Raw genomic sequence first — 20,671 nt, 5'->3', positions numbered from 1 at the left:
CCTTCGTAAGTACCTTCCTGAATCCGGCCCCTGGACGGTAGAGCGATGGTCTAGCTTCATGCAGGTCGGCGTTCAGTCTCCGACCGTCCAAGTGGTTGGGCAACATTCCTTCCACCCGACCAATCCCAAATCCTTATCCTGACCCTTTCCCAGTGCTATATAGTCGTAATAGCTTGGCACTTTCCCCCTGATAGTCCCCTTCCCTTCCCGTAATGTTTCCTCGTAGCTCATACCCCTCAGCTCGGGTACAAGTCTGGTGGCATACCTCTGAACCTCAATATATATATATATATATATATATATATATATATATATATATATATATATATATATATATATATATATATATATATATATATATATATATATATATATATATATATATATATATATATTATTAAAAATAACCGAAAAAGTAAGATTAATAATTCTAACACGAATTTTCTCAATCTTTCGTACATTACGCTTCACTGTTGGAGGTAAATCAAAAATCAATTCTCCAAAATTCATTTTTATTTCTAGTCTGACGCGACACGGGCGCGTTTCGTAAAACTTATTACATTTTCAAAGACTTTAGTTCACAAATACACAACTGATTATAACTTACGTATCTCCGATTTTATATCTACATTTGAGTGAGGTGGGAGGGGTGATGTGGCATTAACACAAGACAGAACAAGAGGGGATATTAATAGGGTATTAAAAGTATCAACACAAGACAGAACACAAACAATGGGTATTGAATAGAAGTGTTTGTAGAAAGCCTAGTGGTCCATATTTCTAGATGCTTCTATATTGGAGCGGAGTCTTGAGGTGGGTAGAATATAGTTGTGCAATAATTGGCTGTTGATTGCTGCTATCGCTGTATCTATCGATGATTTCTGTGTTGTTTACTAGGATTTCTCTGGCGATGGTTTGGTTGTGGGAAGAGATTATATGTTTGAACATATAATCTATATGTTTGAACATATAATCTCTTCCCACAACCAAACCATCGCCAGAGAAATCCTAGTAAACAACACAGAAATCATCGATAGATACAGCGATAGCAGGCGGCTTGACGTTTGCGAGGCACTACACATCAAGAAGTCAACACCAGCAATCAACAGCCAATTATTGCACAACTATATTCTACCCACCTCAAGACCCCGCTCCAATATAGAAGCATCAAGAAATATGGACCAATAGGCTTTCTACAAACACTTCTATTCAATACCCATTGTTTGTGTTCTGTCTTGTGTTGATACTTTTAATACCCTATTAATATCCCCTCTTGTTCTGTCTTGTGTTAATGCCACATCACCCCTCCCACCTCACTCAAATGTAGATATAAAATCGGAGATACGTAAGTTCTAATCAGTTGTGTATTTGTGAACTAAAGTCTTTGAAAATGTAATAAGTTTTACGAAACGCGCCCGTGTCGCGTCAGACTAGAAATAAAAATGAATTTTGGAGAATTGATTTTTGATTTACCTCCAACAGTGAAGCGTAATGTACGAAAGATTGAGAAAATTCGTGTTAGAATTATTAATCTTACTTTTTCGGTCATATTTAATAATATATGTCTACAGGAAAGACTGCTACCAAAATATACTAATATATATATATATATATATATATATATATATATATATATATATATATATATATATATATATATATATATATATATATATATATATATATATATAATCATGTGCCCATTATGCGCTTCTGTAACCTTTTCCACCACCGCCCACGGGATGGGTATGGGGTGCATAATAAATAAATGCTTGTGAACCAAGGGAGGGGTCAATGTCACATATAGGTATTAACTGTGTATCCTGATCCACATATATGCTCTACTGTACCTGTGAGTGCCTGACTTTGTCAAATTCAAATTTTAATTGAAAAGAATGTGTGTACAAAGAACATAAGAGTAACGCACAATACGGCACATTCTTTGATGCCTCTCTTAATTATGGCTGGAACTAATATATCGTTTGGATTCGATACTGTAAATATGATATATATATGCCTCTGTACACCGGTATAATGAACAGGAATTGACAGGCTTACCCAAAGCCTAGCTCCCAGCACAGGGCTGGCGTCGCTACTGCTGCCACAGCTTCACTACGGTTGAGAGGCGGGACCAAAGAGCCAAAGCTCAACCTCCCCCCCCCCCCAGGTACAACTAGGTGCTTACCTAGATACCCAACCTACCAGACATCAGCGAGCCACACGTAGTGAATCAGGGGCTCATTGCAGTGTAACACTTGTGCCTTTGGGGCACAAGTGTTTTGGGGGTAGACACAGCCTAAGCTACGCTATATCTTTGAGATGTGTTTTATTGTCTCAACAAGCGTACTTGAACATATGTGCCAAGGATGGGTATGGGGTGCATAATATATGAACTAAACTAACAAGGAATCCAATTTTAAAAGTATCAAGTATTTTTTTTTTGAAAAGTAGCAAGTATTTGTTTTAAAAGTAGCACGAACTTATATTGAGAATAGCAAGTACTTATTTTAAAAGTAGCGACATGCGTAGATGGTTTTTCAGTTGGGCGACAAAGCGCAATCAGATAATAATTCTGCTGTGTAGAATCTTCATCTACTGTATGAGTCACTAATTACATCAGTCAGTCATTTACTAACAAGTGTTCAGGTGTAAAGGGTTTACACCTGTTATGGGAACGTGATACGATAGGCTCGAGAATTTAACTAAGTGTTATTTCTTTCAAATACATATTTATGGGTCCCGGTAGTATAGTCGGCTTCGTTCTCGACTCACAATCAAGAATTCCGGGTTTGAATCCCGGGCGGGATAGAAATGGTTGGGCGCATTTCCTATCTTGAGGTTTGGTTGTCTTGAGATGATTTCGGGGCTTAGCGTCCTCGCGGCCCGGTCCTCGACCAGGAGGCCGTCTTTTTGTTACACATCCCCAGGAAGCAGCCCGTAGCAGCTGTCTAACTCCCAGGTACCTATTTACTGCTAGGTGAACAGAGACATCAGGGCGAAAGAAACTACCCATTTTGTTTCCTCGGGTTGCATCCTAGGATTGGGTCAGTAATTCAACCTTTGGGGGGGAGGGCCTCGATATAAGCCTAATATGTATTTATACACTCTGGATGCCTGTCCCCCACACTGAATTAAAAGACACATCAAACACTTTATGTAGGGCATACGTAAATCTGTGTATCTATGTATTTACGTATGTAGGTTAGCTTAGCGTTTTAAAAGCACCGAATCACCTTCTGTGGTTGAGTGTTCAATAAACCCTTGAACTATATGTTTAACACTTCTCTAACCCTGTCCATGGAGGACAGAAGAAAATGTATATATGCTGGTTAGCATTGTAAATGTGTGGCCACGTCTGTGGTAGAAAATAATAATAAAAAAAACTGAATTACATAATGGGCTTAGGAACTGAATTCTAAAATCAAGTTAGCCAAGCACGTCGTTACAGTCTATATAGTTACAAGGATAAGCTCTAGTTTCATGGTTTGTAAACATCTACGTCAACAATCTATTTATAGTGTTTATCAAGCATTGTATATTTGCCATTTTAACTTCAAATAGCCTACTGTATGCAGCCTACAGTATAGACTCTGAACTAAACCTCTTATCGAGTATCTATGACAATTATCACTTTATTGATCAATATTGTAGGTATTATACAGAATAATATGCAAACATGGTATTAACACATTACCACAATGTAGCTGTAATTAACTTGAATGTAAGATCTCTAAACAAACACTTTGATGATGTTAGTGCCCCAAGTCAATCAATTAACAACAAAATCTCTTTTATTATACTTAGTGAAACATGGACAAAAAGAGGAAACAACTCAATTCTTTAACTTGCCAAACTATTCGGCAATCCATAACTGTAAACCAGCCTAGAGAGATGGTGGTACTACACTACTACTCCTCAGAACTATCATGCTCAAATGTAATTAGAACTAGAAACTCCTGTGACGAGTATATGTTCACAGTTAAGAGTGCTGAGGCTGACTTACCTGTAGGAGCAGTGTACAGAATTCCTAACAAAATTCTCAGGAAATTGACAGGGAGGACAAAGACAAACTTTTCAGCACGGGTGGGACACGAACAAGGGGACACAGGTGGAAACTTAGTACCCGGATGAGCCACAGAGACGTTAGAAAGAATTTTTTCATGATGATGAATGATGATGATGAAGATTAAGCCACCCAAAAGGTGGCACGGGCATGAATAGCCCGTAAGTGGTGGCCCTTTTAAGCCATTACCAGTATCAAGAGCTGATACTGGAGATCTGTGGAGGTGCGAATGCACCCTGCATGACGGGAGATGTCTCCCTTATGAATGTGTTAAGATGAAGATGAAGCAACCCAAAAGGTGGCACGGACATAAATAGCCCGTAAGTGGTGGCCCTTTTAAGCCATTACCAGTATCAAGAGCTGATACTAGAGATCTGTGGAGGTGCGAATGCACCCTGCATGACGGGACATGTCTCCCTTATGAATGTGTTAAGATGAAGATGAAGCAACCCAAAAGGTGGCACGGAGTTTCTGAACGGGTGTTACAGAAACATGGGCTGGCTACCTATCTTGTGACGTCATCAGTGGGGGTTGCCTCACACAAATAATGATACACTGCTCTGCCCTCTTATTCGAGTAAATTATTCAGTTAGATGGAGATTTCTGTCAGGTGCAAAACAGAAATTTTTTGTTCTTTTTCACAACAACCTTGTTGTTGTGCACAAGGACCTATTTCTTAGTTTAAATTTTGTTCATAAAAGAGTGTTGGTATTCCCCGCAACAGCCAATCACAGGAAGGTATTTCCGGAAGCTCGGCCTCCTTATGGTCCCAGCACATCGATCTAGCTCATGGCTCGCTGTTTCATCTCTTGTATATACAAACTATGACTTTTTTCAGTTAATGTTATAATTAATAATATGAGATATAAAAGTTTTTACACAAAATGGCTAAATTCTGCCATTAAATGGACTTCGTCTGGTATACATACAAACATACACCAATTTATTACCATTCATTCATTATTAATTTCAAATGTAATGTATACTGTCTATTTTTTTCCTCTCGCCATTACTTGGTGCAATATTTGAAAGTTGTCTATTTATTTATCGATCTATCTATTATCTTGTATTTATATTTACAAGTTTATGTGCTTGGAAGAAAACTCTGCATTTAATTGGAACTAATTTATTAAATAATATTATTTAGTATTATAGTGCCATAGTATTATAATATTATAGTGCTGCCCTTGGGCAGCACCCAGTCTTTAATTTGGCACCTTTGTGGCACCTTGGTATAAGCCTAACATGTATATATACACTGGCTGCCTGTCCCCTTACACAATGATTTATTATTACGTATTATTTTATCATTTAATTTAAATATTAAATAAAATAATGTATTTAATTATTATAGTAAGTACTTAATAATTTAATAATAAGTAGTAAGTACATAAAAATGATTAAAAAGTACAGTTTAGTCATAGGAGATTCCTAGATTGAAATTCACTCCAAATTTCAATATATCCAAGTATTTTTAGTGTGAAATACTGTTATTGTATACATAAATTGTTGTTTTAATAATAATACGCTTAACCACTTGGGCTGGACGGTAGAGCGACGGTCTCGTTTCCTACAGGTCCGCGTTCAATCCCCGATCGCCCAAGAGGTTGGGCACCATTCCTTTCCCCTGTTCCATCCCAAATCCGTATCCTGATACCTTCCAAGTGCTATATAGTCGTAATGGCTTGGCGCTTTCACTTGATAGTTCCCCCACCCTCCTGAATAATATTACGAGAGCAGTATTTACGGGCTATTCATGCCCGTGCCACCTCTTGGGTGACTTAATCTTCATCAATCGAGAGCAGTACATCCTAACCAGACATTATATGATGATATCCTGAACAATTGATAAATAAAAGTAATTGCGGAACTCCAGTTATCTAATACTTATTAAAAATGGTATAAAACCTTATCATAAGCCAAGGGATTTGTAGATCAGTGTTTAAAGGGAATTCGGAAGTAATAATAGCACAGCTGATGCCATCTGTCGGCAGAAGAGAACACTATCAACTGGTTGGTCAACAGTGGCCATAAGATACAGCTTACGCCATCTGTTGACATCAAATTACGCTTATAACAAATTACCCTACAAAATACAACTAACGCCATCTCTGTTTTTTCCAACGCACTATAAATAGCCAAACAGCAACCCGTAAGGTGGGTTGTTGTGCTCGGGTAGGAGGTTCCAAGCTCCGCCCACAAGATGTATGGGGTGCATAATAAATGGCATATCATTGGTAGATATTCTTTGTTGACATTCACACAACAGCCAATCACAGGAAGGGATCAGCTAAAGGCTCCATCCACTTAATAAATCATCTTTATTCAGCACACCATCCTTGCTTATGACATTCTGCTGCAACTTTAATCTACCTAAAAAGTGAAATGTTAAGTATTTAAAAATATTAATATAGTGATAATTAAATACTGCAGGATGTAACGGGTGTTACAGAAACATGGGCTGGCTACCTATCTTGTGACGTCATCAGTGGGGGTTGCCTCACACAAATAATGATATGCTGCTCTGCCCTCTTATTCGAGTAAATTATTCAGTTAGATGGAGATTTCTGTCAGGTGCAAAACAGAAATTGTTTTTCTTTTTCACAACAACCTTGTTGTTGTGCACAAGGACCTATTTCTTAGTTAAAATTTTATTCATAAAAGAGTGTTGGTATTCCCCGCAACAGCCAATCACAGGAAGGTATTTCTGGAAGCTCGGCCTCCTTATGGACCCAGCACATCGCTCTAGCTCATGGCTCTCTGTTTCATCTCTTGTATATACAAACTATGACTTTTTCGATTACTGTTATAATTAATAAAATGAGATATAAAAGTTTTTACACAAAATGGCTAAGTTCTGCCATTAAATGGACTTTGTCTGGTATACATACAAACATTCACCAATTTATTACCATTCATCCATTATTAATTTTAAATGTAATGTATACTGTCTAGTTTTTTTTTTTTCCTCTTGCCATTACTTGGTGCAATATTTGAAAGTTGTCTATTTATTTATCGATCTATCTATTATCATGTATTTATATTTACAAGTTTCTGTGCTTGGAAGAAAACTCTGCATTGAATTGGGACTAATTTATTAAATAATATTATTTAGTATTAATTAATATTTACAATTATTATTAATTACAATTATTTATAGCTTAGTTACTTTCATGTAACTCGCAATCGTACATTCTTAACTTTAATAACCCAAATTAGCACATCTTGCTTTTAAATTAGCCCAAAAAGTAGCAAGTAGCGAAATTAAAAAATTGGGAGCGCGGGCTCTCAAAAGTAGCCCAATTCGCTATTTGTAGTCCAATCTGGCAACACTGACTGGTTCAATCCTGCATTTTCTTCTATGTCGTTCACTCCAGTACGTTGTTATTTTACTGTGTAGATTTGGGACCTGACCCTCCAGTATTTTCCTCGTGTATATTATTTGGTATCTCTCTCGTGTCCTTTTTAGAGAGTACATTTGGAGAGCTTTGAGATGATCCCAATAATTTAGGTGTTTTATCTCGTCTATGCGTGCCATATATGTTCTCTGTATTCCCTCTATTTCAGCAATCTCTCCTGCTCTGAAGGGGAAAGTGAGTACTGAGCAGTACTCGAGACGGGACAACACAAGTGACTTGAAGAGTACAACCATTGTGATGGGATCTCTGGACTTGAAGGTTCTCGTAATCCATCCTATCATTTTTCTGGCTGGCGCAATACTTGTTTGGTTATGCTCCCTAAACGTTAGGTCGTCAGACATTATTAGTCCCAAATCCTTGACATGCTATTTTCCTACTATGGGCAGATTCGATTGTGTTTTGTACCCTGTATTATGTTTCAGATCCTCATTTTTGCCGTACCTGAGTACCTGAAATTTGTCATTGTTAAACATCATGTTATTTTCTGCTGCCCAATCGAAAACTTTGTCGATATCTGCTTGTAATTTTTCAATGTCTTCAGCAGAGGTAATTTTCATGCTGATTTTTGTGTCATCTGCAAAGGATGACACAAAGCTGTAGCGTGTATTTTTGTCTATATCTGATATGAGAATAAGGAACAGTAGTGGTGCAAAGACTGTACCTTGAGGTACTACGCTTGGACTCGATTTTATTTGATTGACTGTTACTCTTTGTGTTCTGTTCGACAGGAAATTGAATATCCAGCGTCCTACTTTACCAGTTATTCAAATTGACCTCATTTTGTGTGCTATCACCCCATGGTCACATTTATCGAATGCCTTTGCAAAGTCTGTGTATACAACATCTGCATTTGACTTTTCTTCTAGGGCTTCTGTGATTTTGTCATAGTGATTGAGTAACTGTGACAGACAGGATCTTCCCGCTCTAAATCCATGTTGTTCTAGATTGTGTAGCTCATTATTTTCCATAAAACTAGAAATTTGATTCCTACTCACTTTTTCAAACACTTTTATTATGTGTGATGTTAGTGCAACTGGTCTATAATTTTTTGCCAAGGCTTTATTCCCCCATCCCCTTGTGAAGAGGAGCTATATCTGCAGATTTAAGTGCTGCTGGTATCTCCCCTTTATCCAGGCTCTTTATCCATATTAAGTGCTCGCGCTATTGGTACTTTACATTTCTTAATGAATATTGAATTCCATGAGTCAGGCCCAGAAGCTGAGTGCATGGGTATATTGTCAATTTCACTTTCAAAGTCTTCCGAGTTCGTGTTAATATCAGTTATATTATCTGCAGCTTGAATGTCATTCATAAAGAAGCTGTCTGGGTCATCAACTTTCATGTTGTTTATTGGTGTGCATTCATACAAAACATAGCCTCATTCTCGCTTCTTAGAATTTCACTAATCTCTTTGTTGTCCTCTGTGTACGTACCTTCATTTGTAATTAACGGTTCAATACTGGTCGAGGCTTTTGATTTTGATTTTGCGTATGTGAAAAAATATTTTGGATTTTTCTTTATCTCTTGTATAGCTTTCTGTTCCAATTCCATTTCCTCAGACTCATATGATCGCTTCAACATTTGTTCTATTTCTTCGATTTCCCTGCTTAGGTTTATTTTTCTTTCTTATGATAGTTGTGTCCGCCGAAGCATTTCCGTTATTTTTTTCCTTCTCCTGTACAGCCGTCTGCGTTCTCTTTCTAGAGTGGTCCTCTTTCTGACCCCTCCTCACAGTGTCTTCTTTAATATACACTTGAACTTGAACTTTAATATACAGACCTACTCCTCCATTTGACCTAGTTTTTCTATCACATCTGTATAAATTATAATTTGGAATCCAGATTTCACCATCCATGTAATCTTTTGTATGAGTTTCCGTGAATGCCCCAAATATTGAGTTTGACTCTAATAGGAGGCCATTTATGAACTTAACTTTATTTCTTGACTTTGGCTTTAAACCTTGAATGTTTGCAAATATGAATGATTGTCCATATTGTGTGTCACTTCTGGAAGGTTTTGGTAGTTCTCCCTCTCTACCCTGACCCAGGATGTGTTGTTGTGGCAATGGTTTGTCCAGTTTTGGAAGTGATACTGAGGAATGTGGTAGTCTCTGTGTAGTTGCGGGGTGTGCTGTAGTATGTGTGGGCTTGATGACGAACCGTAGTCCAGTCTTGGGCATTTCCCCCTCTCCATCCGTACTCCTGCAACGTTTCTGCCTGTCTGTTTCTCCCTCTGTTTGCATTGTTCTACAAATTGCATTGCATTGCTCTAATATTCACTTGAACTCCAAACCTTTCCTGATATTCTAAAAAAGAAGCAAGAGTAACTCCAGTCCATAAAAGTGGTGGTCTCACCGAAGTCAACAATTTCAGACCAATATCAGTCCTGCCATCACAAATATCTGAAACGTTAATCTATAAGCAGCTCTACTCCTGTCTAACAAAACACAATATACTTAGCTCAAGGTAAGGTAGCTAATATGTCTTCCGACCCCACCTCAAAAAAGCATCAATGAAACTTTTATTTTTATTTATTTATTATTGAAGCCACCTTTGAGCTCCAGTTGATTTTCTCAATGATATATATCACGTTAGTGTAATTTTTCTGTGTAAATAATAATAAGAAGAAAAAGAATTAATAATAATAATAATAACAATATTATATTTATTTAAAGTGCTTACGTATGACATATGGTACGGTGGATAATTCGTAGGCTAGAGACGTATATTACATAAAACCATTACATACGTATAGCGTTTTCAGCATGACGTGTTAACACGATTAGGAAAGTAGATTTCCAAGATTAAGGGAGTAATACTTAAAACTAAATGAAAAGTAAAGTAATCTATTTTTAGCTGTTAAAGATATATATAGCAAATGATTTACAATTTTTAAGTGATATTTATAAACTGCCATTTTATGCGACACTACAAATAAAATCATTAATGTTGACAATAAGAGCCAAACACAGGTTGACGTGTAAGATGAGGGAAATGTGAATTAGGTATTTCCTAGTTTCTTCTTTAAACTGATTGAGAGAAGTAGAGTTTTAATCTCATTGGGGAGGTCATTCATCCTTTACTTGCATGGCATTTCTGCTTTGGTTAGATCGCACACTTGAAATATCAAGTAGACATTTGTCTCTAGTGAGGTGCCTATGGGTTCTGTTACAGCCTTCTAGGAATCGCTTAAGGTCACTTGATTCATCACTTGAGAATGTGGGTAGTGACTTGAGATTTCTCATTCATAGATTTCAGTAAGGGAGCAGAACGCTGTCTGGAACTGGAATTTGTTATTGTTCTAAATGGCTGATTATTGTTGAGTAATTACGGGTCGAAAGTAATTTTGAGTGGTAGTCCCACAGCCACAAATACCGTAGGTGAATATAGATAGTTGTGGACCCCCAGGCGAAGATGCCGTAGGTGACATAAAAGTGTTCACACTATAATTGGAGCTATAACACTTTTTGCTTTTTTTTTTTAAATATATACATATTAGGGTTGGTATCGGAGAGGTGACTTGATTTAGCTTTACGTGCGTGGATTTTATCTGAGGGCCACCATCTGTTTAGTGGCTATGACAGGGACAGTAAGCCGGCGACTTGTCAAAGGCCCCCAATTTTATCATGAATATTTTTTTTTACAGCTGGATTTTTAATTGAGTAATGTCTTAGCGTTTACAGCTTCAGTGAGTGTATAGAAGATTCCATATGGTTTATAATAATCATTTGCGAGGCCACTAGAGTATTAGTGGCCCTGAGGTAAATTTTATTAACACATATAGGTACATCTGCATTTGTACAACTACCTAAACTATATGAAGGAGAGTACAGAGTGTGCCAAGAGTGTGTATACACTAATATACATATACATATAGGTTTCGGATCTAAAAAAAATCATTGCTTTTTATAATGGTACGTTCAGACCTTTGGGAGTCATTAATTTCTCTTCTAATGGACCTGGGTGCTTGGAACAACATAGTCTTGACAACACAGATGGGAATACCTAGGTCCAATTCAACTTCTTTCTTGAATTAGACCGTTATGATTGTTATTTATTTATTTATTTATATATATACAAGAAGGTACATTGGGTTTGTGAGAATACATTGGATAGTACAGTATTTACATTTTTGTAAAGCCACTAGTACGCACAGCGTTTCGGGCAGGTTATGATGGATAATGATTCATTTATATAGTCTACGGCATAATCTCGTATATTTTCCCAAACATATAGGCCGAGTGAATAATTCTTGAGAATCTAGAGCATGTATACCTGAATGTATTACTCTGTGTAGGTTGTTGGGGAAATCATCTTCAATGTAGCTCATCACATTATCGACAGCTCATTGGCGTGAATGTCTTTCATTGAAAGATTAAAGGTCGGTCACTATAATGTTAATTGGTGTTGGATAACTCATGCTTATGAAGTTCTGGCCTTGCTGGTGGGGGTGGTGGAAGCCTCTGCTCTATTATAGGATACTGACCACATACTCCTTGTTGAAAAGTTTAATCAATGATACCTGATTTTGTTAATATAACAACATTACAAATCACACGGTTGAAACATAGAGACAAAACTAGCAAATGCTAATAACCATTAAGGCAGGTGAGAAGAAAGGAGAAGAGCGAAAAATAGCCAATGATGAGGGTATTACTAAGATTTGGCACATGTGCAGGACAATCGAGGAGCACGTTGGCTTACGCATTCCATTTAAAAGAAAAAGTAAATCACTTTATGTTTTTATGCTAAGAACAACCGCTATACATTCGAGACATTCATTCTGTGACCTGGCACAAGATAGCTCTCTATTGTTCAGTTCCAAGGTGATGGCTTTAGGTGGGTATCCCCCCCGTAGCAGGATGTAAACAGCAACGTGCTCGTCGACTGGGAGTACGCAGCACTGCTTTACTCAATGGAGTGTTGAGGAGGGCGGTGTTTTCGTTGGGATATAGCGAGAATGGTGGAAGGCAAGGAGGTGTCGCGACTAGCTGGGCAGGAGGAGGAAGAGGAATGGGTCACTGTGCTCACAGAAGCCCGACATTTAGAGCCGATCACTGCACCCAACACGGCAGCCCATTCATGGAGGCTGAAGGAACGAGTAAGGGGGTCGTGCGTCACACATGATTAAATTGTTAATGTGTTTTGTACTTTGTCAGCTTATTATATTATGTTGGCCGCCTTTAATGGTTCATTTTCCAGTCAACTCAACAAATGATTGGTAAATCGTGCATCTTTATTGTACCATTCAAGGCTGGGTGCTGGCAACATCTTACACAGCCATTTCACACACCTCCCTTTAGTTTAGAAATTTTCAGTTTTAAAACAGCACTGTATTTGTTGTATTTAATAGTGTTTGTTCACCCACATTACTCAATGCTGTATTGATCATACATTATTGTGGTTTAGGTTAATTGGGATTTAAAGTATTTTATTGAAACCTGTAAAGTGACCTGTATACTCCAGAACTATATTCTGCAATTGTTAATCAAGTTTTTTAGTTCTTGCTTTCATTTAAGGTCCAGTTCATGTTTCAGGGCAGAAAATCATAAGTATTTTGTTATAGTACAGTTGGGTTATAGGCAAAAGGTTCCAGGTTCAATTCCTATTGCAAAACAGAAGCTTTTGGGCAATGCTTACTTTCACCTGAAGCGTTTGCATACCTAGTAGTAAATAGGGGAGGGGGGATTGCATCCTGGGTGAAGGTCAGGAGTTGGTCCAAAGGAGCTTATTAAGCTTAACAGCCCTCCTGTCCATGACAATGGGAAACCACAGCCTTAATTTACCTGAGGGCCATCATCTCTTTAGTGGCCTCAATGGGGACAGGAAGTTAGCAGCTTGTCAAGTCCTCTCCCCCCTCCCCCCCATTTTTCCTGATAATTTTATCAGTTGGATTTTGAACTGCAGCACTATCTTGGCATTTATGTCTTTGACAGTTAAATAGTTCTATGGGTTTATAACCCAGTGGGTGAAAAAATGGGGGAAAAATGTCCTACATTGAGACTAGAGCCATTGCCACTTGTACATGTCACATTTAACCTTTTAAAGAAGTGGCCTAGGCCAATATTCTCCAAATTGTTCAATATTTTAAAAGTTTTGATTAGATTGACCTTGTCATGTCTGGTTTGCAGTGTTGTTGGTTCTGTGGCCCTCAACTGTTCCTTGTAAGAGAGTCAACTCTCGAGAGAGTTGTGGGATGATCTCTGTTGCCTGGTGGTGATGATGATGATGATGTCACTGTGCATGGATACAGTAGTCCAAATGGGGGCACACTAAGAGATTTGCATAGTTGAATAACTACCTTCTTTTCCTTGAAGTCAAAGAGTTGTTTGATTATTTTTAGGGTTTGGTTGGCTTTTTTATTTTTTTTGTTTTTTTTTGCTCCCAATTGTAATGCAACTTTCAATGACCGACTCCAAGGTCCTTTTCTTCATCAATTTGCTGCAAGGTTATGTTGCTGATTTGGTAGTTGCAATGTCCATAGTTATACCCCACATACAAGGTCTTGCATTATTCAATATTAAAAAGCTTTTGCCAGTTTTTTGACCACTTGTTGAGTTCATGTAAATCTCTTTGTACAGCTTCAGTATCACTTTCACTTCCTACTTTATTACCATTTAGGTCTTTGCGTCATCTGCAAATTTTATTATGGCGGGTACATGGGGCTCACGAAAGCTTTCTCAGGCCTCCAGCAACCATCTTTCATATTGAAAAAATCCTGAGTTACTTGCTCCCCTTATAGTGCCTTAGTAAAATTATGTGAACATGTGGCTTGTCTTGCTAAGGGTGCACATATTTTGTCCTGTTGCTGTGGTGCGAAATTATTTGAATGTCACCCGAACTGTGGTAGATGCTTTTTTAATCCACTTTCCCTGGCTTTTTCTAAGGCTTGTTTTCCCAGCCTTGGGTTTATTCCTAGTTTTATGATCAATGGAAGTTTGTGGCTTTGTAGGCTTTGCCAATTTGGCCATGGTGAATATCCATGCTTTCCTGGCAGTCCAACTGGGTGTTGACCTTTCATTAGTTGTATGCCACATGGCCATGCTTTTGTTGTGCTCCGGTGTCTAGCCCTGCACTTAGTGAATGTACAGTACCTATGACCTGTTTCTTCAACCACCTTTCTCACTGGGTACCAGATAAATCCTTGCTGTCTCGCAGTGTTGCTGGCTTTCACTGAAGAAGCTCGGACGAGGAAGCCCTCCCAGAAATTCGGTATTAAATGTAATGAAAGTCTTCTCTGGTGGACCTCTCGATAGGTCTCTTTCCCACTTGCTCCCTTTCTTCCACATGGTGCTGAGGTTGGATGGGTTTGAGATGGCTCATGAATGAGCTGGCTGGTAGACCAAGGCTCTAAGTCACCATGAATTTCCATCTTATGGTGTGTAAGTGTAGCTAGGCAGTGATCTCACTATAGAAATGTTTGTTTGCATAGTTTTATTGGGTAACAATTTATCGCTTGTTATAGAGTGTTTTGACTTTCTGGTGGATCTTTGCTCAGTTTTGTGGTGATTACTGATCCTCGGTCTTCCCATTGCCTCTTTGAGGAGCCAGATTGTGCTCCTGATCTCTGGAAAGTGTTTTCGTAATGCTTGGTTACTTCCAGGTTGTAGCTTGGGATGCTACTGAGTGGCCCCTAAGAGAGAGGTGTTTCATTACATTCATCACTATTTATTTTGAAGGTTTTCATGGATTCCTTAATGTACTCATCTGTATGTGGAGAGATCTGGTAAACTTGTTTATGTGCAGGAGTTTAAGGCTCAAAATTTGTTCTTAATCCATGGATCAAAGCATATAGTAAATATACTGCAGTTTGCACAGTTTGAGCAAAAGATGCTCAGAAATCAGGACTGTAACTTTACTTTTATGTGTTATAATTTGCATTATAAATATATAAATAAAATTACTATAAATAAAAATTGAATAAGAGCAAATAAATGGCTGCATGTATTTTTAAAATCATTGTACTGTTTGTTTACATGTTCTAAGGTTTTATTCAGATTGTGTTAACCTGGGGAGAAAAGAGGGTGCTTGCAATCACCTAGTTAAAATCTATTCCCTTTTCCTCGGCTATGCCATTTCAGTTAAAAAAAAACACTGCATATAACTTAGAATGGTGTTCTTTCAGATGAAGACAGTGAGTGTGGCTCTAGTGCTCTGCCTCAATATACCCGTAGACCCTCCTGACATTGTTAAGACGCAGCCATGTGCACGTTTGGAGGCTTGGATAGGTGAGCATCAACTTAATATTGTAACATAAACCAATTTTTGTGCTGTTTAGCAAATGGAAATAAATAGTACTATAAGAAATTAATGCTGATGATTCATATAATATAATACCGTATTACAAATATTATGATATTTAATGATGCATTAAAGTATATATATATATACTGTATATATACTATTTTTATATTCTTTCTTGACTATACAGTATTGTGTTTTATTGCATAGTAAAGTATAGTATCTGTATATATATATACTGTATGCATGTTATATTATGCATTGATAGACACATTTGAGGTGCCTGAAAGGCAATGTTCAATATTACCAACAATTTAGCATCCTTGGAAATATCGTACCATTATAAATAATGAGCTAAGTATACCTCCATGATGCTCCCCAAATTGAGTTAATATTTTACTGTATATAATGTATGATAAGGATTGTCTGTAACATTGTGATTTTGCTTTTCAAAGTAACCATTAACATAGACATGAGCTTGTACAATTCCACTATAGCTAATTTATGTTTCCATAATTTTCTCTTCTAAATTATCTCTTGAATTTCACATTTTCCCAAAACAAAAATTAATGCCTGCATTTAACTGTTATTTAAATTGTTAATCTTGAAGTAAAGCTATCTTCGATTCTTGTACATGAACTAACATTCAGTATTTTATTTTGATAGCATTTCCAGCTTCAATAATTATGATAAACCTCAGCACATTTTTAGGCATGTAAGATGTCAGTATTTTGTAATGTGTTTTATACATGTATATTACCTGGTTGATACCTGGTTGATGGGGTTCTGGGAGTTCTTCTGCTCCCCAAGCCCGGCCCGGGGCCAGACTTGACTTGTGAGAGTTTGGTCCACCAGGCTATTGCTTGGAGTGGCCCGCAGGCCCACATACCCACCACAGCCCAGTTGGTCTGGCACTCCTTGAAGGAAGGAGTGTATCATATCATATGTATCAAGAGAAGTATCATATTACTTTTAAAAAAATCTGCAATTTTTATCGGGTAATTGAAAGTTTGTATATCCCACAGATCCACTGTCCATGCCTCCTGCTAAAGCTATTGAAGCCATTGGAAATAGCCTTCAGAAAGCTTATGAACGATGGCAGCCCAGGGCCCGTTACAAACAATCCCTTGATCCCACCGTGGATGATGTTAAAAAGTTGTGCATGTCTTTAAGGAGAAATGCAAAAGAAGAACGAGTCCTCTTCCACTATAATGGTCACGGGGTGCCGAAACCAACAACAAATGGTGAAATATGGGTGTTCAATAAGGTATATGTTACAGAAATGAGTAGGGTTAAAAATTATTAACATAATTAAGGTGTATTAATCAGAACTCCTTCCCGCATTCTTGATAAGCATGTGAAAATGTTAAAGTAAATTTTAAAGGCAAAGAAGAACGAGTGACATTAATAAGGAGGAAAGTGTTAGTAATGTATATGTTCCATTACCATAAGAACATCAGAATAAAAGAAACTGCAGAAGTCCTGTTGACCTCTATAAGATAGCTCTTATTATATATATATCCACCCTTACCTATTCATATATTTATATGTTTAACGTTTGCTTAAAATAATCAAGTGATCCCATGTCGATTGTGTAACCCAATAATTTGTTCCATAAATCATACACCATATTTCAAAACCACTATTTACTCAGATCTTTTCTGAATTTAAACTTATCCATTTTATCTCCATTGTTTCTGGTTCTAGTGTTTCATATTTTTAACTTTTTCATTAGGTGTAAAATACACTTAAGGGATATTGAAAAGTTGGAGAAAAGTGAAATACACACATTTAAGAATTAAGGAAACTGCAGAATACTTATTGGCCCATACAAGGAAGTTCTTATTTATAACCAGTCGAACTCCATCATATATCTAAACTTCGCTTGAAAAACACTTGTGATCCCACATCTATTATGTTAGCCTATAATCTGTTCCATAAATTAACAGCCTTGTTTCCATACCGGCATTTACCCAAGTCTTTCCTAAATCTAAAACGTGTCCAGTTTGTAGCCATTGGTTTCGTGTTTTATTTTGTGTTGCTATATTTAACACCATGTATATACAGTATTTGTATTGTGGTTTCTACCTCTTTGTAACTTGAAAGTATTGTACTGTACCTAAGTCTTGTTAAGTAAGCTGTTATTTTGTGAAAAAATTATCAGCTGCAGAGGAACCCAATTTCTTAATTGTTTTGTCACTGTACCTAAGCTGTCATGTTTCAAGATAAGTACTGTACCAAGTACGTTATTTACAATAAAACATTTTGGAATATACTTTGGTCAAAGTGGTCTTTACTAAAACTACCAAAGTAATACTTTTCAGTGCTTCCTATCTGTAAACTGTATTTTAAAACACAGAAAAGAATAGAGTAGTGCATTTTTCATTGCACTAGAGTTCCCCAAATCTCATAATTTTGTGTAGTGTAGGTGGCTACATGGATGAGTAGAGTTGGGCACATGGTTGTGTAGAGTAGTTGGGTACATGGTTGTGTAGAATAAGAGGGAACATGGCTGTGTAGAGCAGTGGGGATGTGGTTGTATAGAACAAGAAGCCTTGGATTAAATTTGTTGACATTTTGATTTAGAAAATAGGGTAATAATGGTTTGGATATAGAACTGCAGATTTCTGGAACAAGCAGCTAAGAAACATCATAGAAGCTAATTCACTGCAAAGCTTCAAGTACTGATTATGTTAAATAAGTGCATTGGTGGTAGGGATTGGATGTGCGTGGGATCTTTGTTTGGTGTTGGGCTCGAGGTTACTATCCTCACCACTGTTGATTAACCACCAAGTATGATTTAGTCCTGAACATAGTTTGTGACTAAAGTAAATTCACACTAATTCTAAAAGTAGATTTGAACTTTATTCAATGGTATTTGTGTATTATATTGTTTTTAATCTTTTATTTTTTTCTTAAATTTTCAGAGTTATACTCAGTATATACCCCTGTCCATTTATGAACTGCAGACATGGATGGGTGCACCTTCCATATATGTCTATGACTGTTCAAATGCTGCAGTCATTGTGAAATTGTTTGAGCAGTTTGCAGAGCAACACGAAGAAGAATGGAGGGTAAGTGCTGTACTATTTTCATTCACTTCATAATAACTCTCTTCTCGATATGCTTTCTGAATGGTTCTGTTTTAGATTTTTCAGCACAAATTTTAGAATTTGTACATTCCTTGTCCCACATCCTGGGAACTATGTTCCAGGGTCGCCAAGTGGTTTCCAGTGACTGCTCATTTCCCTGGATCTTCAAGAATTGTTTTTGGCGTGTTTCCTTCCACCTTTGAGATCGGGGAATGGTTGGGGTTCAGAGTGAGGCATCTCATGTACTACTATTGGGATCTAACATTTGGTCTGAACCTGGCTCTCAGAATCTTCATCAGATTGACGCAAGTGGTTCATCAGCATCTTCATCTGTTGAGGTTCTGGGTTCAACGACTGGATGGTTTGTGCCCCCTGTCGTTCAGCTTATCTGCTGGTCAGAGGTAGGATTCTTGCCTGTTGGCCTGCTTTGGCTTTCTGGTAACCTGGCAGAAGCCTCAGCTGATGCCTTTTAAGGTTTCGACTTGGTTGGGCCTAGTGTGGTATGTCAGCATGGTTGCCCCTCTCTTACATGGTTTGTCTTGTCTGGTGTTCCTCCATTGCCAGTTTATACTGACAAGGTCTTGACTTTCTTGTCGGAACCTGGAATGCCACCTGGGCATCCTGAACTTCACTTACATTGTTTAACCTATAGGCTGGGACTTGCTGAAGGCACTATGCAATATTCTCTGATAGGCATTCTTTTAGTCCATTCAACACCATAGGGCATGTGCCCAACCTCTTTGGGCTTGTTAGGGTTCAGTTCTGTGGTGCCCTCCTGCTCTGTTTCCTTGAGCAGTTCATCGGACCATGGTTGGGGACTTGTCTCAAGCTGTCACAATGCCAGTCAAGAACAATGGGATGCTTGCTTGTGGTGGGTTCACATCACGGTCTGGAAATTTGTGATGGTTTAGATGAAGAAATCAAACCACACTGTGACAGCATGGCTCAGTTTTTCTTACCCTGTGGGGTTGTACTTTGCAGATGGACTGGCTTCTAGCTTCTTGAGATTATTCCTCAAAGTTGTTCATATTTGGGACGTGCTGAACGTCCTCATGACTTTGTGTGTCATTCACCTGTCCACATGTTGACCTGTTAGCCTCTGGGTGTAATATGTAGTCACTTTTGTAGTTCTCTTCCTTCGGGTTCATTATCTCCTTCCTATGTTGGTCAGGTTGGTGGCATTATCAGCAGAAAGTTCATCTCAACTCCTATGTTGCTGGTTCAGTTCTATTTTCTTGCTCTTCTGGTCTGTTATCTTTGTCCTCTTCCCTTACCAAACCTGTCTCTCAGAGTGAATTGGCTGCACAATCTATCTGGATGGTTTGAGGCTCTCCACCAAGCCTAGTAAATATAGTTTTAGGCCTCATTGGAGTCATGAAAACATGCAATATTGTAAAGAGAAAACTCTCTTTTCTGCTGAGAATTAATATAGCATTGGGATAAGAAGTGATTGTATATAGTATTAGAAACTAAACAAAAAATGCAGGTGAATAGTGCAGCTAGTTAAATACCATGTAAATACTGTATCTTGTTATATTGTATTATCTTTGTATAGCAGAAAGGCAGTAGTGGAAGTAGCAGCCCTCCTCCTCCTCCATCCTTCCGGCAATGTATTCAACTTGGAGCCTGTGGACCCAAAGAAATACTTCCCATGAACCCTGATCTTCCTGCGGATGTCTTTACGGCTTGTTTGACCACCCCCATTAATATGGCAGTAAGGTGGTATCTTCTGCAGAATAAAGGCAAACTACTTCATGGCCTTAATTTGGATATTGTTGAAAAGTGAGTTATCACATGTCCCATTGAGGAGTATTATTTTTTTGTGGACATTTAGCAGTAGATCCCGTCATAAAGTTT

The 20,671-nt window shown here is 37.8% G+C and overlaps 1 protein-coding gene across 2 annotated transcripts in view; it reads left to right on the top strand.

Annotated features, from left to right (window-relative positions):
• The first annotated feature begins 12,315 nt into the window (after window positions 1–12,315).
• Window positions 12,316–20,671, top strand: part of raptor (regulatory associated protein of MTOR complex 1) — a 41,409-nt gene continuing 33,053 nt past the window's right edge. Inside the window, exons 1-5 of one of the 2 annotated variants that reach the window (XM_045749788.2) lie at window positions 12,316–12,582; window positions 15,607–15,709; window positions 16,748–16,989; window positions 18,650–18,796; window positions 20,373–20,596. In XM_045749788.2, the coding sequence (XP_045605744.1) occupies window positions 12,442–12,582; window positions 15,607–15,709; window positions 16,748–16,989; window positions 18,650–18,796; window positions 20,373–20,596 (857 nt within the window). In that variant the 5' untranslated portion in view covers window positions 12,316–12,441. Of the gene's footprint in view, window positions 12,583–15,606; window positions 15,710–16,747; window positions 16,990–18,649; window positions 18,797–20,369; window positions 20,597–20,671 lie in introns of both variants that reach the window. The other variant, XM_045749787.2, reaches the window with a different exon arrangement.

Source organism: Procambarus clarkii, chromosome 47 (genome assembly GCF_040958095.1).
Source record: "Procambarus clarkii isolate CNS0578487 chromosome 47, FALCON_Pclarkii_2.0, whole genome shotgun sequence".
Classification (NCBI taxonomy): Eukaryota; Metazoa; Arthropoda; class Malacostraca; order Decapoda; family Cambaridae; genus Procambarus; species Procambarus clarkii.
Note: the sequence above shows the minus strand (reverse complement) of the source record. Positions and strands in the feature narration are given on the sequence as shown.